General features: G+C 51.8%; 1 protein-coding gene across 2 annotated transcripts in view; it reads left to right on the top strand.

Annotated features, from left to right (window-relative positions):
- The window catches only part of LOC149343121 (growth factor receptor-bound protein 14-like), a 200,689-nt gene that overhangs the window by 88,414 nt on the left and 90,258 nt on the right, over positions 1 to 22,017 (top strand). For both annotated transcript variants that reach the window (XM_089545644.1, XM_089545645.1), the window contains one exon: positions 19,236 to 19,428. In XM_089545644.1, the coding sequence (XP_089401770.1) occupies positions 19,236 to 19,428 (193 nt within the window). The remainder of the gene's footprint in view (positions 1 to 19,235; positions 19,429 to 22,017) is intronic.

Here is a 22,017-nt window from a genome sequence, read left to right as displayed (position 1 = left end):
GACCATACAGCTCGTTATTCTCTCGTACATCATGTCTCTCATTTATTTCTTTCGCGTCCTTCTTTATGTTTCTAGCGCGTGATGAAATGCGCATCCCCATCAGGTCAGGTCAGGTCAGGTCGGGTCGGGATAAACTCTGCCTGCTCAGCCAGGAGCTTCAGAGTCTGGGTCTCTAATTTCCGTCGAAATTTGGAAGCTATAACAGACTGTGGCGCCATCTGGTGGTTTTTATATAAACTGTTGGGACCTGCTATAGAAACCCGAAGAGAAGGGTCACCGGGCGCCGCCGGTAGGCGACCCGAGGGCTCCTAGGCGGCGCCACTGCCCGCTATCGGGCGCCCGGAAAGTGCGACAGTAGACGCCCGGGTCGGGGTTTGGAGTTTCGCAACAGGGATGATTAAAGAACTCCGCGGGTGTTTAGCGGGTCTGTACATCTTTTTTCACTTTTTCTTCGTTCTTTGGCGATGCGTCCCCGCTTTTTCTGGGCCACTGCGACTCATTTGCCGCTTGGCATCACGCGTGTTCGCGCTTGCGTACAGGAGTAGTTGTTGGGGGAGAAGGAAGGGGGTGGGGGGGGGGGGGGGGGGGAGACTAGCGTTCCGCGACGACGTGTCCCTCACTGTTGCAGCTGGCTGCGGCGTCATCTGTGCCCGCGCTTTAATTACCCGGCGCCTCATAATGGGCCGTCACATCCTTTATTTTTCTTTTCCCTACATCCTCCTCGCCCTCATCCTTTTATTTTCCGTCGGAAAGACTCTTCTGCGCTCGGTTTCAACATCCTCTTCTTCGTCCTCCTGTGACGTCACGGAGGCAATAGCGCGAGAGCGGAGCATCGCCCGATCACTTTCCCTCTCGCGTCAGCGTACTGCGTTGGCGCGGCGGGCGTGGTGGTGTGCGTTGGCTCATTGGTGGTGTGCCCCGAGTGTCCCGTTCGTGGAACGAGCCGCGCTACCCTGTTCGTGCGGGAGAGGGGACTTTTGCTAAGCCGGCGGCAACGTTGTCCTTGAGGTCCCGCTAAACGGAGGGGCCCGCCGCTCATTAATGCTGCCGCGGAATGTCGTCGTGCACGTTTGCTAATTGCAGCCATGTCTGAGTTCGCCCCGGTGGCTTTTGCAAGTCCGGCGCCTTCGCCGCCGCGCTTCTGTACCCGCTGCCACGTGCGCGTATGCGATGGCACCGATAACGAGCGCCGAAGAAATTAAAACAGCGAAAATGAGAAAGTCGCGGCGGAAGAGGGAGGGGAGGGAAAAGAGACGTTCGGTGGGGAAGGGGAGGGAAAGGAGGTGTGCGACATTAGTGTAGGTCTGGCGCTGGAAAAATCTGAATGTAACGGAACTGTGCGGTGTGGGCGTCTCGTCGCTCTGTGGCGCTTTACGGCCAATCCCGTTTAGGGTGCCTTCTCGGTGCTCATTCGGCTCGATGTTAGGCGCTGCCGTGGGCGCGGCCTAGATGCGTTGGTAGTCGAAGACGCGACCTTCTTCTATTGAACCGGTGGATGTTGATTGCGGTGAATGAGTTCTGCGTGCTGTATGCGAACGCAAACTGTATGGGCGGTCGCCTCTGTACTTCCTTCCAGTTTACAACGCAGCCTCAGGATCGACATACGCGCGTGCTTTGTAAAGGTCGTCTTTAATCAATCCTCGAGGGCAAATGGATATTGCGTTCTGTGTCGTCGTTCTGTGTCATCGAGTTTTCGTTGAAGCTCGTTTCGTTTTGCAGCAGTAGAAGGCATGTTGATATCAATCGGTTTCACGTCCCCTGCACACCATCGCATTTCGTCAGAAACGCCGTATGTATAGTGTAGAGGGATGGCTACTAATTCATACTGACCACCGTGTCTCCGCCTTTTTACGGGCCATTCGGTATGTTGAGGTCAAAGGAAGATGACTAGAATGAAGTCGCCTAGATATGCTCGCTTCACAAAGTTTAACAGGCTCTGCTAAACCGATGTTCCTCGATATAACAGACCCCAGCAGTTATCCGCCGGTTCAACCACTGGGGTGGACGAATCACGCTGCATGGCCCCATGCAACTGTTTCCAGTATATTCGGCAGTGTTCAGTGCGTGTCCATCGCGGGCTGAGTGGACGGGCCCGCGCGGCGGCAGTGTGGATGGTTACGATGACGATTTTGTTGTCGGTTGTTTTTGCTGCGTGTTCAGGTACGAATCAGCGCCGTACGCAGCGACGATTGGGCGCGGAAAGAGCGTGCGGATGGTGAGAGAGAGAGAGAGAGAGATTGTGACGACATAGGAGAACGGGAGCTTCAGGAAAGTCGCACCGAGCTAGGCTGCATCAGCGCAAATGACCATGGGCGTCTGGCGCGCATCCGTCGTCACTCGCGTAGCATATAATGCAATACTCTACGCTCGTATTTTTTCTTTGTTTTATTTTTCTTACCCGCCTCCGTTTTCACCTCGCCGTGACGTCGAGCTGTTGTCGTCCGTTCTCCCCTTACCTTTTCGTCGGCAAACGATACCGCGCGTGTGGTGTGTGCAGTTTCGTGTCTTCATTTTCGTGCAGTTGCGGCAAGCCGCAGCTTATGCGCCTCACACACGCGCGGCTCAAAAGGGAGGAGTTGGACTGCGCTGAACGATAAACGAAACGGTATGCGTTCGCTCGTGAGGTACTTACGTAGAAATGGAGGCGGAGGATGGCCGAACGCAGCCGTGGAGCGCACTGCGCCGCACAGCAGGGACGCGTGCGAGAGAAGACGCACTTTAGGCGAGCGATAACAGCGATTGCCCGTGTGAGTTTGTTTCCGGATGCCATTTCCCTTTGTGCTCTTTTTCTCGCCTGGAGAATTTCGAAAATTGCCATGAGTCAATTAGTTAACGTTTTTCGTCGACGATGATTCGGAATAAGCCAGTAGAAATTATGCCGGGACGGTTTCGTCGTCGTGGAACGGCATCATTGGTTGTGACGTGCTCTGTGAAAACAAACGATTCGGCTCAGTGCTCGCTCGGCGCCTATTTCTTTTCTTTTTTTTTATTTCGCAAGTGACGCTTATGTACTATCGCGCTCAATATGAGTTGCAACGCGCGGTCATCGACTGGGGCTCGTTCCGTGGTGTGCCTTCTCCAAACAGTCGCTAGGAATTCTGGGAGAAAGTTTTTCCTGAGAGGGGGTGCTGTTGTTTTCTGGAAAAGCAGTTTCTCCCAGAATTCCGAGCGACTGTTTGGAGGAGGCAAACCACGGAACGAGCCCCGGTCGATGACCGCGCGTTGCAACTCATATTGAGCGCGATAGTACGTGACGTCATGTTCTTTCCAATTTTCCCGCTCAAACGAGGTCACTATCACGTGCCGTTGTTGAGCGCACGTAGTTGAGCGCACGGTGTTGAGCGCACGAGCTACCCGGTCTTCACACGTTTCCGTTGTCGATAACGGAGCTGGCTGGCCACGTCTTTTCTCTACCAGCTCGATACCAGATTAGCCATTTAAAACATTGCTCAACGTGCGAATGCGTGTTGGGGGCGTCTGTGGAGAGCCTGGTGTAACGGGGCAAAACTGTGTGGAACTGTTGGTTCTGGCTGTACGATTACTATACGTCAAGCTGCAGCACCGCTAGCAGGTGGCTTGTTTCATGAGCGCATTCTCACTTTTCGGGCTGACTAGTCTGCATTCCTGTACTGTGGATAAAATGCACGCTGGGTACACTAAAACTTCAACGTCGCGTTTCACGCGTTGCACACGGGACGCCGCGGGCTCTCTCGTTGAACTAATCAGGCTCATGGCTGTCCGCTTATTAATTCAACATCTAGCGTCACTTAGGCATTAAATGCGTTCTTTGTCTCCGCGTGCCACGCCGCTGCGCCTTTTTGCATAATGAATATTTATTAGCATTGAACCCTTCACGCTCGGCCGTAAATAGTTAGGCAGTCATATAACGCGCTTCGACAGCGGGCGGCCGAGATCCGGCTGTCGTCGTTAGATGGATCGATCGACAGATCGATGCATCGATTGGCATGAACGGCTAGTACGTCTTTCGCTGGATGGTAAAAAGGTCACTCCTTACAGAGGATTAGGTGGCTAACGTGGGCGAGCCCGTCAAGCCTTTCTAGAGTGATGAATGGCTGAAGAAGGCTCGGCGCAGCAAGGTGTAAACGGGAATTGTACCTGTCAACGTGGGCCCCAGAGACGCCGCGCTCTCGTCTCGTGGCAGCGTGGGACAGTGGTATAGGGTAAAAACAAAAAAAAAAAAAGTCGAAAGAAGGATCGATCGTGCAGCTGTCGCATCGAGTATAGCTATTCTCTTCGCGACACCGAGATTCAGGGCGCGACGTCACCGTTATCGGAGGACTCTCGTATGGGGAATGGCAGCTTCCATATAACTGAACTAGCTTCTTCTTTATTTCAAGAAAGACGAAGAAAAAAGAAAACTTCATTTCGCGCGCAGTACGCATATCTTTTAGTGACCTTTACAGCTGGCCGTTTTGCAATCTTTACGAGATCTTAACTCTGTGCTATTCCCGGCCGCAAAGGTCGAAGTGGAATGACTTCTTTCAACTCCGTGTTGCCTCTTCTGGCTACGCATGCGTTGAGGCCGACGAAATAAGCCCGTTTCTCGTTACATGCAAGGCCTTGAAAGCTATATAGCTCGCAGTGTTGCGAAACACTTAGTACATCACCGCGGCGAATGCGCGCCTTTTCAATTTCGCGTGTGCCTTCGCTAATCGAGGACCCGGATTTACCTGTGCGCCGGAGTATATATAGTGTGCACACGCGTGCATGATAGATAATACGCGCGACCTTTCATAATCCACCAAACTTCACTGGAACCCCGGAGGCTCAGTTTTCACTTCGCCTGTAAAGCTAATGGTGCTACATGCTCGGCTTTTGTTTCCACTGGCGCGTACATAATACTCGAGACATAGAAAAAGCTTCTTCTTTCGCAAGCGGGAGTGCTGCTCGCTGGTGCTACGAATTTCGTTGAATTGCTCATCTCGGAACGCGGGAAACGAGGTATACTGCAGCCCAGTCTCGCGTGCCTCGGGTTTTAGGCGCTTTTGAAAACGCATAACGGTAAACTAATAAGAGGGGCGCTTTGAAGAGCCTCCTCTTTTCGACTGTGCACCCCGCAACAGAAACGCTGAGAGTTCTACCGCGGTTGAGGGCACCTGTAGTGCAACGAACTGCTTAACGAAGCTGCTTTTCACCGTCAAGGGACCCCCCTTCCAACCAAGCGTGACAGTGCAGAGAGTGGCAGATGGAAGGGGATTCCCCTCCCTCTATGGTCGGCGATAGTACCGCCCTGCATTGTCACGCCGCTCCCTGCATTGTCACGCTAAGAGGTTCATGAGCATCGGCCGACGCCATTAGCTGGAAGGGGGGGGGGGGGGGGGGGGGGGGGGGGTCCTTTGACGGGGAAGAGCTGCTACGTTCTTGAGTTGTATAGCCTCCGCTACTTGCGTACAACGTGTTCGGTATCTTTTCGCGGCATGCAGTAAGCTTCTGTGCAGTATCGATTTAAGAAGGTACGGGGGTTTTTTCTATAGGCCCCTGTGTTTCGCACGGCCGTGAGTGAGTGCGCGGTGTGAAGTGTAGGTGGATATAATACAACAGGTCATTCGAATGGTTAGTTTGCCGAGTGTGTATGCAGCTCGATGCGAAGCTAGAGTCGCACGCGCACATGGCGTTGGCATAGAGAAAAGTTGCTGTACAAAAGAAGCACTCCTTGAATGTTTCACCGCCGTCGCGGGCGCTGCCGAAAGGATTTTTTTTACTAGTCCTATGTGACAGTTTAGCGGCGTATCTAACCGACCCGGATCGTTCGCGGAGCCGCACGTGTGGTCGCTTGACTCGAGCGCGCATAATTAATGGATGAAATATACGCCACGCGTGCGCCAGCCGTCCGGTGACCCCGGTTCACTTAGGCGTAGATTAAAAATTTTTCCGCCCATCAATCCCGAGCCTTCTCTTTCTCTGTCGCAATAAAGAACGGGCCCTCGAGGCTTCGTAACTCGGCCGCACTGATTTCGCCTTCTTTAATTACTCAAACAGAAGAAGATTTGATCTGGAAAACGCGTGCTCTGGGTTGAAGACTCGTGCGGGTAATATTCCGTTGCCTCGAGGTATTAGCTCGTCTCACTTCTACTCTCTCTCTCTCTCTTTCTGCTTTCCCCTCCTTTTCTTTACTTCGTGCCTGCTTTCACTCTCACCCACGCACGTGTGCACTGTAGGGTAGTGTGGTGTGTCTCCAAGAGCTGCAGCAAAGCGAGTCAAGACCGCCTCAGATGTCGTTGACGATGCTTGCTTGTCATTTTTATGCGTGCAGGTATTGTCCTCGCCTACCGCTGACGCTAATTACCTTGTAGTACCTGTTCCGTTAGCGTGTCGGCATCACGGCCTCGGATGTGTATTCGCGCTCGTGCCAGCGCGCGTTTCGTTAATATGGTAACCCCGACGGGTGTAACGCTGATCCCCCCCCAATCCACTTTCATGGAAGAAAAGAAAGAAAAAGAACTGTGTCGCCAGCTTCGATCGTGGACCTCATACCCCGTCGCGTGCAGAACCACACAAGCGTTCTGCTCTCTGTCTTGTGATTTGAGGTGGTGTTGTAACACTCCCACCTCGTCACTCTGTGTATAGAACCTCCTGACCGTAAACACCCTGGGCAGTTGACGCGTCGCGGGCCCGTTGAAAGCAAAGGCCGTTGCTGTATGGAGTTTCGGTACTGAACCCCTTTCTCGTCGAGTTTAGAAAGTTTAGCCGGCGGCGGTGTCTGGGGTTTTTTTGAGCCGAGATTTCAGCAACTTCGCCGCACCCCTTCCTTCGCAGCTGCTTTGTGTGTGTGTGTTTGCCTTGTGCCGCTTTCCCCCTCAGGTGTCGGATGCCTATTGTCTGCGCGCTTTTTCTTCGACGCCGGTGCTTCTAAATTGTATCCCCCCCCTTTAGACGCGGTTTACTTGACGTTGCTGTCGCTTCGTTTTCTATAATTCAATAACCGTCGCGTGTGTCGTTTACCCCGCAAGTTTCGCTGATCCCGCTCAAACTTCTTAATCTGCTGGAATCAGCATCGCGCACCTTTATTTGCTTTCTTCTTCTTTTTTTTTTTATTGAACTAAAGGCTACGCGGTCTCTAGTTTTGGCAGGACTTCACTCCCTTTTATACTCCCTTCTGTTCAGAGTGTATGGATTGTCGAGCGTTGCGTAAAATCTCGACCGTCAAAGTCGCTTTTGGTCGGGCGAATATGGGAAGGGAAATAACCTGACCCGACACTCTTTATAATGTCTATATTCAGCAGCACAGATGGTCCAGGCGAGCTTTTTTTTGTTTTTACTTCACACGGCGAAAGCGTTTGCGAATAAAGTGCGCTGATATTCGTGATTGCGCCTGTTGAATTTCAAGCGTAAAAGAGCGTTTCCAAATCGGAATCGGGCAAAGAGAGAAAGCTAGAAAAAAAGAAAAGGTCCGTTACTGTTCGACATGGCAGTTCTTTTTTTTTTCTTTCGAGAGCGCCCAGCACGGCTTTACTTGTTGCGCTCCGTGGGAAAGTAAATTGGTTTTGGTTCGGAGGGATTCACGGGAATCATATCGAAGAGCGCGCACGCTGCTAAATCTGAAGTGAATCCGATTTGGTGTGTGACATATATATACGTCCTTTGCTTCATTTAATATTTCTCGTTTCGCGCTTGGTTATTTATGTATGTCATATACGGTTTTGTTTCTATTGCTGAGGGATCGCGAAATACCGCTTCTTGTAGCGGGTTCGTTTTCTCGGAGCACCGGTTTCAAGGTCACCTGTAAGGCTGTTGCATATAGGTACATATAGCATTAACACTTTTGCCGGATGTTTGTACACTCGCGGCCCTGAGCAACCTCCGCCGCAGGGGCGCACAGGCTACAGCGATCGGCTTGTTGTGCTCGAGGACGTGTAATCGAATCCCGCGCCCACGAAGGCGCGGTTGTGGTGTCCGTCGGGAGTGAGACAGACGATGTACAGTCTTTGCCGAAAGGAACCAGGCTGCATGGTTTGCTTCTCAGTCGTATATTAAGGCAGTCTATTATGCCAGCTCTCAAGCTCTAGATCTCTGTGCGGTAAGGAGAACCCCTGTCCTTGCAGGGAAGCCTTAAGGGCTCTACTAAATGAGAAGCGAACCATGCGGCCTGGTTACTTTTGGCAAAGACTGTACCTTTCATTTCCTTCGGTATTGAGGCCATCCCGGGACACCGAATACTGAATGCAGGTTCCACGCCAGTATTGTGTGAAATATGTATTCAGCAAACTATGGGTTATAGCCGGTTTCGCGCGGAAATTTTCTTGAATTTTGACGCGATAGTTTAGCGTCGTACTTATCGGACGCCGGTAAAGTAAGTTCTCTCGCAGTACGAAGTGTACCGAATAGTGGAACTTTAAAGTGGAAAAGCGTATTCAAATCCCTCTTTACTTCAAGCTCACTGGCGTGAGAAAGATCAGTGGACGAATACGTTTCTGGTGGATGCTGTACAAACAAAGGTCCGCCTTTCGTAGCTCAAGTGGAAAGTAGCGCGAAATAAAATAAAAAGATAAAGTGAGGAGGCACGCGAATCAGTCGTTTCTTGATATTTTCTTTCCTTATTCCTGTTCGTATACAAAGTTCACCAGTTCGTCGCCACTCCCGTTCTTCGTTCTTCTCTTCTGTTGCATGGAAACGTGTCACTTCTTGAATCGCCATGTCTCTCTGAGTGACGGCATCGCGCATAGCTGGATGCGCAGTGGGTCTTTCCCTTTTCTCTCTCTCTCTTTTTTACTAGACGCAGTATATTATATAGGCCAGTCGGTGATGCATCACGGGCCGACGCGGCTGTCAACTTGGCGGCGTCAGATTTGCGTGTTCGGTGCGACCTACGCGTATCGACGCCTTCTGATCCGCTCCGGGCTCTCTCCTTCTATTTCTCACGCTGTCTCAGTCATGTCGCAAACGCGCGCTTGACGGAGCAGAAAAAAAAAAAAACAAGGCGCGACCGAGTCTGGGCTGCCCGGCGAATCGCATTCCATTGCGTCGTCAGCTCAGTAACTTTGCTTCTTTTCGTGGAAAGAGGAGCAGGCGCTCTTATATAACCCGTGCCAGAACGAAAAAGGAAAATCGAAAAAGCAACAGTCGAACGGACGAAATCCCGACCAGTGTCTTTATCCGAGATGTCCCACTTGTTGTCCCAAGGCCTTTGCACTCTTCTTTGTTCTTGTTTACTTTCTTCTTTCTTCGTTTTGGCCCGTATCCTTCACCGCTGACAGTGCGCTCACTTTAACTTGGCGCTTAGAGTTTCGCTTCTTTGATTGTTGTTTGTCGCTTGCTGCTTTGGTGCTCCTTCACTGCGTCGCGCCCTTCATGCCAGACGCCTGCCGCCTCCCAGTCTGGCATCTCTGTGCTCCCCCCCCCCCCCCTCCCTCCCTTCACTGCCAGCACCCTAGCCCTTCCATATCCGTGCCCGTAACCTTTTAGTCGCGCATTGTACAAAAACGCTGCGCTGGGCGTTTATTTAAAGGTTGCCCCCCCCCCCCCCCCCCCCCCCCCCCCCCCCCCTATCCTTTCGTCACACGCGGGGGAATCAGGCCGAGTACAGCGTCGACAGCAAGTTACTCCATACCAGCCTGCCGTAAGGAAGGGAGGGAGGGGTGGGGGGGGTTAGCTGGCTCTTGCAGTTATTTTATTCTCTGCCCACGGTCGGTCGGGGATGTCTGTGCTCTATAGACAGCGTGCCTTGCTTTTTTTTTTTGCGTTCCTTCTCTCTCTCTTCGTTAGTCTTCTTTTCTCTTTGCCTTTTTTGTTTGTTTTCTACGCGTCTTTCTGCTAATTTGCTGCGCTTGTTCGACAGCTTCTACGTTGCATCCCTGCGCGCTTCCCCGCTCAGTGCTTGTCTGTTCATCCCCACGTCCTTTCCGTGTCCGCTCGCTTCTTGGATCGCCGGTTTCGATGTGACGAGGCTGCAGCGAACGAAGTGAAGGCTTTTCATTCTGTTTCGCCGGTGTTTCTCAAAACCTCTTTCGACTGTTGCTCCATAGCGAAGCAGCCGCTCGGCGGGCGATCCTTCGCGGTTCGGTGTAAATGAGAAAGGGCTGGACATACTTTCGGAATTTCGACGAGAACCGAGGTGCAGTCATGGAGAAAGAAAAAAAAACTGAGGAGGAAGCGTCCGGCGACAGCCTTGAAGCCTAGTCTTAACAAGTAAAAATATAGTAAAAAGAAGAGTCTCGGGCCCCCCGTGATCACGCCACGTGATAGCGTGCGGTAAAATCTTTGCTTTGCTCAATTTTGAAGCGAAAAGCTTCATTACGCGGGTCAGAGCCGAGCTTCGCGTGAGCCAAACTGGTGAGTTATGCGGATGCGCGAAACCGAGTAACGTCATGCGCCGCGCAGGTGGTCGCTCCTCGCCGCTGCCGCAGCCGCCGCCGACTCCGTCGCCTGACCTTTCGGCGCAGCCGCGCGCTACTGCGCATGTGCGTCGCCTCCTCGCTGTCGCTACAACTACCGTTTGAACTTTTGTGGCAGCCGCGTGTTGCGGTGTTGCCCGCGTCGCAGCCGGCAACCCTCCTCTCTGCATTCCTGCGGGCAGTTTTAACCGCGCCGATTTCTGTCTCCTCCTCCGCCTCTGTACAGGCAGTGTGTGGACGGCCGTCAAACCAAGCATAACTGAAGTTTTTCGCTTGTATATCCAGGCTTAACCAGGGCTAAGCCACTGTGTCTTTTGCATAACAGCTATATGTAGGTAGAGCGGCACTGCGAGGTTCTTCGGCCGAGGTTGAAGTTTCAGGAGTTTTCATAGCTTGCCGCCGCGGCGGCGTATTTTCAGCGAGGCGAAATGCGAAAACGCGTGTGTGCTCAGATTCAGCAGCTCATAAAGAAGCCAGGCAACCTTCGTGACCTATATTGACGTCGCCCTTGCACGTTAGAGAGGCAGTAATTAACTTCTTATGCCTCCCTTTTCCCACCAGTTTTCGCCCTTGTCTATAAAAACAGAGAGAAAAAGGTCAACGAGGAATCAGGATCAACTCTGGGATCTCATTCTACGTACTACGTATGTAATCTACGTACATGTAACCACCTTGATGTGATGCAACAAACTTTGACTTGAATGAAGTCAGGCTGCCCTGTTGCATCATGACTCGAAAGCTAAGACGTTAATGCCGAGCTAGTTGGGGGACCGAGTTTCTGCAACTCACGGCCCTTTCGGAAGCACTTTGCCCGTCTTCGCGCGAAGCAGGTATTGGCCGGTGCTGTGCGGCGCCCGTGACGAAACCCCCAACCGTCGCTGCGTCTGATGGACGAAAGAGTGAGAAATAGAACAGAAAAAGCACTTTCTTTTCGTAGAGAGTACGGGAGTGAGGTTTGGTTTGGGGTTCTGTTACGTGGCCACTTCGTCTCTCCCCGCGCGTATGCCTTATACGTGCCTTCGCAGAATCACTGCTACGTATATACGAGTAGTGTACTATTTATACCTTTGCCGGATTAGCGGCGCTGCTCGCGTTCTTATTTTCTGCTTGGAGACGGAGTAAGGACGTTATATCAAAGGGGCGCCGTCTTATCAGATTTATTACACGCTGCTTCTGCAGCTCCTAATAGAGAGGAGGAGATGCCGGCGTAACGTTTTTTACGTTGCGGGCAGGGGGCTAGCTAGTGTTATTGGAGTACGTGCCTGGATCGGTGTCCTTCTTTTTTCTGTCTTCTTTTTCATCGCAATAACCGCTCATCGTGTATCTGTGGTCTTGAGACGTACGAACAGTAAAAAGAAAATAAGAGATAGAAGCATGTTAGATGATGACCTCATGCCACGAATAAAGTTGCGAGAAGCAAATGCTGTCATCATCCAGGCTTGTAAACTTGTATCGGTAAACTTGAGCATCTACCGAGCAGCGAAAATCCGCTTACTGCGTGTTCGTGTTAAATGTGCGGGCGACTGCACATGCGAAGAGAGCTTGCCGTAACGTCGAAACGACTTCATCGCTATATATATCAAGCGGGTAATGGGACGACTGTTCGCCCACGTAAATACTCTTGCATTAGACGTAGCCGTCACTCGTAGGGAAGCATATGTTCAGTGCACACGCAATCGCATTGTTACATCACATTTTCGGCTTTGAAAGGTTGGGAAGAAGGCGAGGCTCCCGGAGTTCTCTGTTCCTAATGACAACGCCGCCAGAATGCGTGGAAAAAAGAAAGAAAAAAAAGTGCCTCGTAATAAGTAATTGATGTAAAATGTACGTGCGGCCCAGTTCCGGCGCGCATATACTGCGGCTCTAACGTCTCCCCACTGACATGAGGATGTTACGAAAGTTGCAGCGAGGCGTATTGCATGGTAATGAGGGCGCACTAACTTAAACAAAACAAATGTCAGTGAAGTTCCGCGCATCCTTTTTTACTTGTTGTACGTTATACTTCGCGTCTTTTAGTTCTCTCTGCCTCCGCTGGCGCTGTTCTCGGCGCCCTTGAAGCATCTGCCGTTTATGACGGCGCATGGCACCGTCCACATCGACCCCGTCGCGCATATGATGGCTGGCAGCTAGCCTACGAGTTGCCTGCTTACAACGCGGGCGCGTGCGCGGGTGATACGCTCAGATGAGCGTTACGGCTTGTCTGGTGCCCGTGTGCGGTGGGGCCGCGTCCCTTTCTTCAGTGGAGATGATGGGGGGTGTCCCCGCGTCTGCGCGGAGATCCACTCCAGTGCGTCCCTTTCTTTCTCGCCTCTTGCGTCACCGTGGAGTAAAAACGCCGCGACGGTCGTATAAAGCTCAGCCGAGGGAGATGAGAACGAGAGAAGGGGGGGGATTGTGGGCATTTTTCCTTTTCTCTTCTTTTCTTTCCATCCCTTTCCTCCTTTCTTCTTTTTCTCACTGTCCGCCTCGTTGCTAGGTGCCTTTCGCGGCCTGATGATGCCATTCTGGGCCGCTTTTGTGGCCAGAATCGCGGGGAGTCAGTGAGTCCTATACGCTACGGTGGCTAAGGAGATATTCCGCAGTCTACCACCGCCTCCGCCGCTGGGCGAATTTGTGTGCACTAGCTTTAAGCGCGGCGGTTTCTACGGCGACGACGACGGAAAGGCAGTGTTTCCCAAGTCTCGTTTTCTCGGAGGCTTTAGGGGCCTGGACACGTTGTGCGACGCGAGCAACAGATAACCGGGAGTGACGGAAAGGACAGAGAAAGCAAAAAGAGAGAGAGAGAAAGAAAGAATAGCTGGTCGTCGTCGGATGCTGCTGCGAAGCGGCGCTGATTTAAGGGATCGTTGCGCCATATCTTTGTCCCCCTCCTCCTCCTCGTCGTCTATATTTTAAAAGGGCGCGGTACGTGCACACAAAAGGAGCGCTGTTTAATGCCGGCTATACAGCATGGAAGCTATAGCGCGGAACGCACGCATTTTCGTGCTTTCTCTTTCGTTTCTTTTCCCCCCTTCTCTCTATTTGCTTCAAAAAAAAAAAAATGAGCGGGATGGAATCGTGCGTTACGTAATTGTTAAGTGAAGCGCGACATGGAGGCAGTGCTGTTGGAGGGGGTATATAAAGGGAAGGGCCCTTCTAAATAAGAAAGCGGCGGCAGGCAGCAGCAAGGCACCAAACTACACGCGCGCGCGAAGCAGGCTTAACGTATACGAAATTATACGCGGCCGTTTTATTCGTGTCGCTTTCGTTGTGTATATTATTATTTTTTTTCCCAGATCCGCTTTTTGATATCTCTGCGCGTGTTTCTGCGCTAATTGCGCGCCGGCCGTATCGGCAAATTAAGAATGGCGGGCGATGGTTCCCCCTCCGTCTCCTCGCCCGCTCTGTCTTAATAACTTTTGCGCGTATATAGCTGCGCGCGGGTGGGTGGGTTGCGCAACGCGCGACCTGCCCCCCTGGATTGCCTCATTATATAGAAGAGGCACCGGTCCGCGTGCTGTACTGCCTGATGCGACGACGAAATGCAGTTTGCCTCATTTAGTTAGTCGTCGGGCTGTATGTCTGTCTCTCTGCGTATGCCCAGCTGCTGTGTAGTTTGGCCCTTTTGCGCCAGCCTTCGCGGCAGCAGCAGCTCCGGCTTAGCGTCGGTAATTATTGCCTCCTCTTCTGCCTGCCGATGGGTTAAGCATACCATCTGTCCATATAATGCGTAGATGTGCATGATACAGGTGTGTGTGTGTGTGTGTGTGTGTGTGTGTGTGTGTGTGTGTGTGTGTGTGTGTGTGTGTGTGTGTGGGTGTGGGTGTGTGTTATAGGCGCGTGCTTAATCGTGTTTCGCGAGTTTAATTAATGCTAACTGGTTTGATTCGATTAGCGGCTATATACATGTATATACGCCCTCTTCGTACAGACACGTCACTTGAGGGTGTAATAGGTCGGGCAAAAGGGGGTGTGTATACGATTTGGACCCGGTCTTGTAACGATTGTTTTTGTGATTTATAACATAGCCGCCGGTCTATATGGAAAACGGAGTGGATTCCAAGACAGGGCAAGCGTAGCAGGGGGTGGCAGAAAGTTAGGTGGGCGGATGAGATCAAGAAGTTTGCGGGGATAGGGTGGTCCCAGCTGGCACAGGACAGGGTTAATTGGAGAGACGTGGGAGAGGCCTTCGCCCTGCAGTGGGCCTAATCCGATGATGATATGCAGGAGCAAACGTTTTTTCCGCGCGAAACTCGTCATTCTGTGTGAAGCTCTTTATCCGCAGACGTTGTTTTTGTTATTACTATGAGTGCACTATGTAGGCGAGCTGGAGTTTCTTACGATATCGGTCACATCTGTTGCGTACTATACTCAACAAACGAGACGCGAACAAGACTACTGAAACGCAAACAAGAAAATGAGGCCTTGGGAAAGCTGCTCAATACCAGTGCAGGTTAATTTCATTTGGAAGACGCTAACACTCTCTCTCTCCCTCCTTTAGAGGTGTTGATCACCCTCGCTTGTATTTCCTCTCCCAGAGCTAACACGTTTGTGTTTTTAGTGTTGGAATTTCAGTTTTCTCGCTCGCGTTTTCATTTGTTGAGTGTGTAGCGCACATCTGACATTCGCAACAGTGGCAGTTCTTTGAATCGGAACGTCTTTCCAAAGTCCATTGAGCGAAAACAATCGGGCGCGTTTGCGTGCGCATACTTCATTCACTGTGTACGCACCGGCGTCGACGCAACGACCTCGGCAGCCGTCAAGTATGTGGTGCGAGCGGCTGCCGTTGCAAGAAGAAAAAAAAATAGGAAGAAATCAAATAAAAAATACGCGCGCGACGGGCTGAGGGCGCGTGCGTACGTCCTCGTATACTGCCGTGCAGCTGCGAGCGCTCTCGAGCCCTGCGCAGCTTAATTGATGGCACCCGATGGCTTCCGTACTGCGCGTCTGCGTGCGTATTTCGGGCTGCGTGATGTGACCGTAGAGGCTAACGCGAGCGAAGCCCTTGCCTGTTGGGCAATGTTTGCCCGTTGTTGGAGGGAGGGCGTGATATTCATTCAAACGCTGGCAGTGGGACGTGGCCAATTAATTACGGATCTCCGACGCGTTGCATGCGCTCTTCTGTTTACTTTGGGATCCTGCCTCGGCTGATGGAGGGCGTACTGCGTGCGTATATGTAAGAGTTGATAATGAACAGTTGGCCCCCGGTCTCTCTCTGTCACGCTCTAAATATTATCTTGAACATCGCTGACGTTGAGCCCAAGGTCATGGGTTCGATACCCGCCACGATGGATGCATTTCAATCAAGAAGTAAACAAAAAGGCAAAAAATTGACAGGACGATCACGAAACCTGACGAGAGAGAGCTGCGAGTTGGAGGACTTACCCTGGATGATTACTTTGCTGTTTTTATTGTAATGAATGCTTTTACCCTCAGCGTGCCCTAAGCCGAGCTTTCACAGTGCCGCCGCGGTGACTCAGTGGTTTTGGGGTTCGGCTGCTGACCCGAAATACGCGAGTTCGATCCCGGTCGCGGCGCTCGTATTTCGATGGAGGCGAAATTCTAGAGGCCCGTGTACAGTGCGATGTCAGTGCGCGTCAAAGAACCCCGGGTGGTCGAAATTTCCGGAGCCCTTCACTATACGGCGTGCCGCATAGCCTGAATCGCTCACGCGACAAAATTTTTCTGGCGGATTACGATGGGACGGAGATGGGTGGGCAGACCCCCAAGCTAGTAAGGTGTTTAACAGTTAACGAGAATATGTATATTGGAAAAAGAGCAAATACATAGTAAGTCAGTTTTAGGATGCGGGAAATAATCGCCGCTCCTTCGATGTGAAAATTAACCATTATACATACCATTGAAAGGTCTTCGAATGTAACTTCTCGTAGCTGCTCGCATTTAGTTGTTCCCGTCGGCGTTTCATTCGGGGAAGAGATATATGCAGATAGGCTGCATATGCGTGAGGCCGACACCTCGCTGACAGATGAATGCGGAGGCATCACTGAAGGGAGCGCATTGAAAGGGCTGTCTCGCCGAAGGTTGTCGCTGCCTTCACAGCAGTCGTTGATCGCGTCTTAGCTGATGAAGGGAGGACAGATAGAGAAGAGTCGCACTCCGGCGTTGCTTCGTTATGAATGAACTTAAGCGACGCGCCGACGTCTTCGTTCATCGTGACATATTTATATATATTTTTTCGCTGCTACTTCGCTGCTACTGCAGCTGCTGTGCTACTACGGAGCGTGCGAAAACGCTGTAGCGACGCGGGGTTGAACCGTGTTGACGTCAGCGCTACCGGAAACGGTCGCGTGTTTGTTCGCAATGGTAGGGACGGCACTCGGCAAACTGTTCCGCACAATACCGCTGTCGTAGGTGCCCCCGTTTCCCGACCCCCACCCTCGTACTTAAGGCGGCAGCGGAAGTCATCCTTAAAGAAACTAAAGCTTCCTTAATTCGTACTCGGTTAATTCGGACTTTCGGTTTATTCGAAGCGGCGATTTGGTCCCTTCGATGTTAAGTGTATTAAATTGAGCTCGACGTTCTTCATTCGAACTTCAAGTAGTTGGATCTCCGTGCTCAGTTACAGAGGTTCGACTGTAATAAACCGCGAGGGACTCCAGCATGGCGACACTCACATAGCTTGTAGAAATGATGATGATGGCGTTGGTGATGGTGTGATGATGATGATGATGACAGTGCTTCTGCTGATGATGATGATGCAAGTATTTATTAGCACATACGCTGTTCGCTTATCCACATTCCGTGGATGATGAGCAACCCCGTGTCCATCGAAGCTGCAGTTACGAAACCCGTGCCGTGACAGGTTATGTCGGCGGTATAAAACACTCCGAGGCTGCTGAGGAACGAAATGAAGAAAGAAAGTTGCGACGCAATAGAAACCCACGCTTCTTCTCAATAGTCCTCGTATATACTACACCCGGCGGCGTTTGGACTAGGCGGCGGTCTCGCACTCCGCGGTGTTCTGTTTCGCCGGACGTCGCGGCAGCATCGGCGAAAACGAGACGGCGTCGTCTTCCTTCTGCCGTGCTGCTAAACAGTCGCCGCGCTCGGTTTTCGTCCGCGGGATACTGTTTCCCCCCGTTCCTTCTTTGTGCGTTCTTTTCGATTCTCCTGCGCGGAAAGACGAGCTGCCGCCGTCTGGACTGTGAACCGAGTCGTTGCTGGTCTCGGAGGCAATCTCCGTTGCGCCTGTCGCCATGGTCACTCGGCGTTTGCGAGAGTCTTTCGCCAGCCGCGCATCTGTCGATGCCGCCATAAGCCACAGGTGTCGCGACGCGTTCGGTAATGTGCGTCATGGAGGAAGGAAAAAACTCGGGAGGGGGCTGTTACGTCACATTTTTTGAAGCCGGCTACCCCTTCCTACCCCCTGCGGCTACCCCCCACTTGGCCGCCGTCTCAGCGCTCTTGCGCATGCGCGGCAGGCAGTGCAGCAGGCGACGTCGCTGCGCCCAGCGTTACTATTGGCTGCGCCGTCGGCCAAGGACTCCCAGCAGTCCTTGCGAAAGCACGTGACTTCCGGCTCACTTTTTGGCACGCAGCTCGGATAGCAGGGGCCTCTCCCGAGTTTTCCTTCCTCCGTGGTGTGCGTAATGCACAGTACAAACGCAGTTTCTTAAAAACAAAAAAAAAACATGTAAAAGTGGCGATATACCTCGGCATCACGCATCTCAAGGCTAAGGTTATTTTGGTTATTTGAATGTCATACGACAGTGTTTCAGTCTGTATTTTGTATTGTATTTTGCATTGTATTTTGCATTGCAATTGTTTCATTCTACACCGACAAATGTGTGCGTGTTTTTTTTGTTTTTTTTCCCCCTCCTGAATCGTCAGTAGACTTATTTGTATTCATTTTGGGATCCACGACTAGCCTCTGGCTAATGATCCTTGAGTGTCTTCATGTAATTACATGTGTACTTTGAAATAAAAAGAAAGAAAGAAAGAAAGAAAGAAAGAAAGAAAGAAAGAAAGAAAGAAAGAAAGAAAGAAAGAAAGAAAGAAAGAAAGAAAGAAAGGTGGTTTCGCCTGAATTCACAGACTGGCAAACCATGGGCTCTCACCGCGAAAGTGGCCGTAAACGCTTTTCATAGCATTAAACGTCATCGCTGGCCATTTTAACAGTTCTCTATATACGTCGAAGTGCGTTGAAAAGGGTCAAAGAGAGCGAAAACGGCAAGGGAGGCCTGGAAAGGGCGAAGGCCGGTGTTATCGACTCTTGGACGCGTGTATATGGCCGAAAGTTTTTCCGAAGAAATGTCTCGCCAACCTTTCTATACGTTGCGAGATGCACCGTCAGGAAGCTTGACAAGTGATCGGGGTATGCCGGCCGGGTTGAATTGTGACCGTTCGGAGTTGACGTTTTTTACTGAAAAGCCTGCTCTTCGCGAGTTCCTTCACAAGCGTCAATAAATCAGCGCATGATAATGCTTTCCTCACAACGCTCGAAAGAGCTGTCGTATCCGAGCGAAGAGAATTCTTGTATTTTTTTAAGTTTAAAATGCGGTCTCTGTTTTTGTCAATCACGCCGACGTCTTTGTCGGCATATAGAGCGCGCGAAGAGGGCAGTGGGTGCAAGTTCAACTGTGATGATGCTCTCGTGGTTTGTGCGAACCCAAGTTGTCCGCTTTTGGAGAATCGCGGAAGGGCCCGAACATGTCGGTTATGTGAGAGATTGAGGTGCGAGCAGCCTGCTAGAAATCGCAGTGGTGGGATGTCGTTGCGTTCGTAAGACTGCGCGCTACGTCGGTGCGCATGCGGGTTCAGAAATCGTAACGCAGGGAGTGGGGGCGCTACCGTCGCTGGCTGCGCTAGTGCGTGCCGTGTGTCGCCGCTGCTCAGGCAGTCATCTCTCTCTCTTTCTCTCTTCCTCCCTTCCTCCTCGTGCAGGTGCGGCAAGACGAGCTCATCGGCGGCGGCGGCCGCGTCCGACGAGGCCTCCTCGGTTCGCCAGCTGCTGCTGAGCGGCGGGTCGTCGTCGTCCAGCCTTGGCTCCTCGTCGGCGCAGGACAGCGGCTATGGACTGCCCTTCTGCATGGACGATGACCAGGCACCCGACGAACAGGCCGCCTCACCGCCCGAGGTCAGTGAGCGAACCACTCTCTGATCAATCAATCAATCAATCAATCATTGATCGATCGAAATAAATCAATCAGTGCACGTTAAAGAAACCTAGGTGGCCGAAATTTCCGGAGCCCTTCACTACGGCGTCCCTCATAGCCTGAGTCTCTTTGGGACGGCAAACCCCCATCAACCACCCGATCGATCGATCAATAAATTAATCAATGAATCAGTCAATCAAACAATCAGTAGCTTTATTCATTGCGCGGATTACAAACGGATTTCGATTTATGATTGTTTGATTAATTCATTCATTAATTTATTCATTGATTGATCAATTCATTCATTAATTTATTCATTGATTGATCGATCCCATCGATCGAACAATAAATTAATCAATGAATGAATGAATCAATCAAACAATCAGTAGCTTTATTCATTGCACGGATTACAAACGGATTTCGATTTAAGCAAACCCATCAGCCAGCCGATGAGCCTTTTATGTTGGTCATCTGATTGATGACTCGATTATCATTTGATAGATCGATTGGTTGTTCAGTCGATCAGTCATTACACCGATCTAGCGGTAAGGAACGCTTGATGTCTACTTGTATGGCGTGTGATTTAATTTCGAAAGAAATACAGCATCAAAGCCGTAGCGCGCCTCCGCCGTCTTCGTGATCAGAGGACAGCCATAATGGCAGCACTGTACTGGGAACTCGGTGATATCGCCGCAGACCCCAGAATAGGTGAAGCAATGGCCGGACGATCGGCGATTATGAAAGTTTGGGACGAGTGCAACGCGACACTCTGGGTGTGTGTTGGGCGCATACCGCCGCTTCGTTTCCTAACCGCGGGGCCCGACGCGTCTCGCCCCGAGTGCAAAAGATAATGAATCATTGCAGCACTTCGGGAGCCCCTCCTCGATTCGGCGAATCTCGAAATCGCGGTGGCTCTGCCGCCGACTATCCTTCGGGCAACTCATTTTCATTTCGGCTGTGTATAAATGGCACGCAAGTTTCTGGGGCAATATCTGACGGAGCGTGCAGGTGTTCGCCTGCGAAGCGATGCATGCGTGCTTCGTGGGCGCTTCGGCAATCCGACGCGCCTGTTCCACGCGCGGACGACGTCCCCTAATGTTAATGGCTCGCGTATTAAACGACCGCGCGCGGCTCGCTCGCTCGCTCGCTCGCTCGCTCGCTTCGAAGCGCGTTTCGACATCGACAGGCGAGCGAATTCCATTTCCTTTGGCGCGAGTGACCGTACCCCCCCCCCCCTCTCTCTCTCTCTCTCGGCCGAATATCTCTCTCCTAGTGTGTCTTCGCATATTTAGCGAACAACTGTCGCCGCCACTGCAATCAGCCTGTGTCGCCTGAGATTCGCGTCCGTAGCGCCCTCAGTCGGCAGTCTCGTTTTTAGCTGCGCGCCGCTATCCGCGCTCTCGGAGTGGTTCGCCTTACCAATGTCCGAGGCTCGGGGGCGTCCAAACCGCGGCTGATGAGAGGCTGACGCCGAAAGGAAAACTGCGTGGGCGCCCGCGGCCCGCCTTCGGGCACACACCGGTTGCTAATTGGGAGCTCCGGTCCCGTTCAATTAATTGCGCCGGCGGCGTTGCTTGCTTCGCGGCCGAATGCATAAAGTGCGGTGCCGATAAGGACCAAGGTAGGAGAGCCAGCGGTGGTTGCCCGAACGGATACTACCTGAGAGAGCGCCGTTGCGTGCAGTGCAGAGAAGCGCGTGCCCAAATGATTACCTGGCCGCGTCTGCGCTTCGCTGTTGACTCTGCGAAGGATCAGTTAGGTGGGGTGTAGCGTGTAGGAAAATTTTTCAGATCGCGAGGCTTTTCTCTCTAGTGTGGGAGAGCTCGGAGAAATTACGCCATGCCCTCATACACCTGCCCGAGGGGAGGCGCTGCTGTTCTTTCTGTGTGCCCGTTGTAGAGGGCGCTGGGTGCAAGGTCGTCTTCTGTCCACGGTCTGCTGCGCGCTTGCCGCGTGTGTGTGGCGAAATGCGCGGCGCGGGCGAAACAATGCCTAAGTGCACTTAGAGGATATATTTCCAGACGAAGGAGGCGTTATCCTATTGCGAAGTATACAAGTCTCCTCTGTGGGTCATCCCAGACAATCGACGCGTCATTGCCGAAACTCATCTCTCTACCCCTTCTTTCAGTCTCTCTACCTCCTGCGTTAGTTATTTTTTTCACGCGATTTGTGCTTTTGAGTGCTTCGTGGAGCCGTATATTGATTGAGCGGCTGTTTCATGACGCACGTTGAAACGTCGTGCGCCGTGGAAAATTTGACGCTCGTATACTGGGGCGCAGAATATACTGGCGAGGGCTCATTGTGCGAATATCATTTGTTGGCTTTTGCAATATCGAGTGACAGCGTGGAGAAAAGTTTTTAGTTTATTATTTGGAGGACCATTTCTTACTGTAACGGAATGTAATGAAGGAAAAATATAAGGTGCTTTTCTTGCATTTTCGCCGTAGAGGACGCAAAAAGGGCCGTAGCAACAACATCTCATCATTCGATTAATAGCGGTAGCCGATGTGGGCTCACAGGGAGGGAGGGTAGAACTACGCTGTCGTCGGTATTTACAAAGTGGTCTGCAG

This window comes from Amblyomma mixtum, chromosome 5 (assembly GCF_055824585.1).
Source record: "Amblyomma mixtum isolate Tamu chromosome 5, ASM5582458v1, whole genome shotgun sequence".
NCBI lineage: Eukaryota > Metazoa > Arthropoda > Arachnida > Ixodida > Ixodidae > Amblyomma > Amblyomma mixtum.
This window is presented reverse-complemented; position numbering and strand designations above follow the sequence as displayed.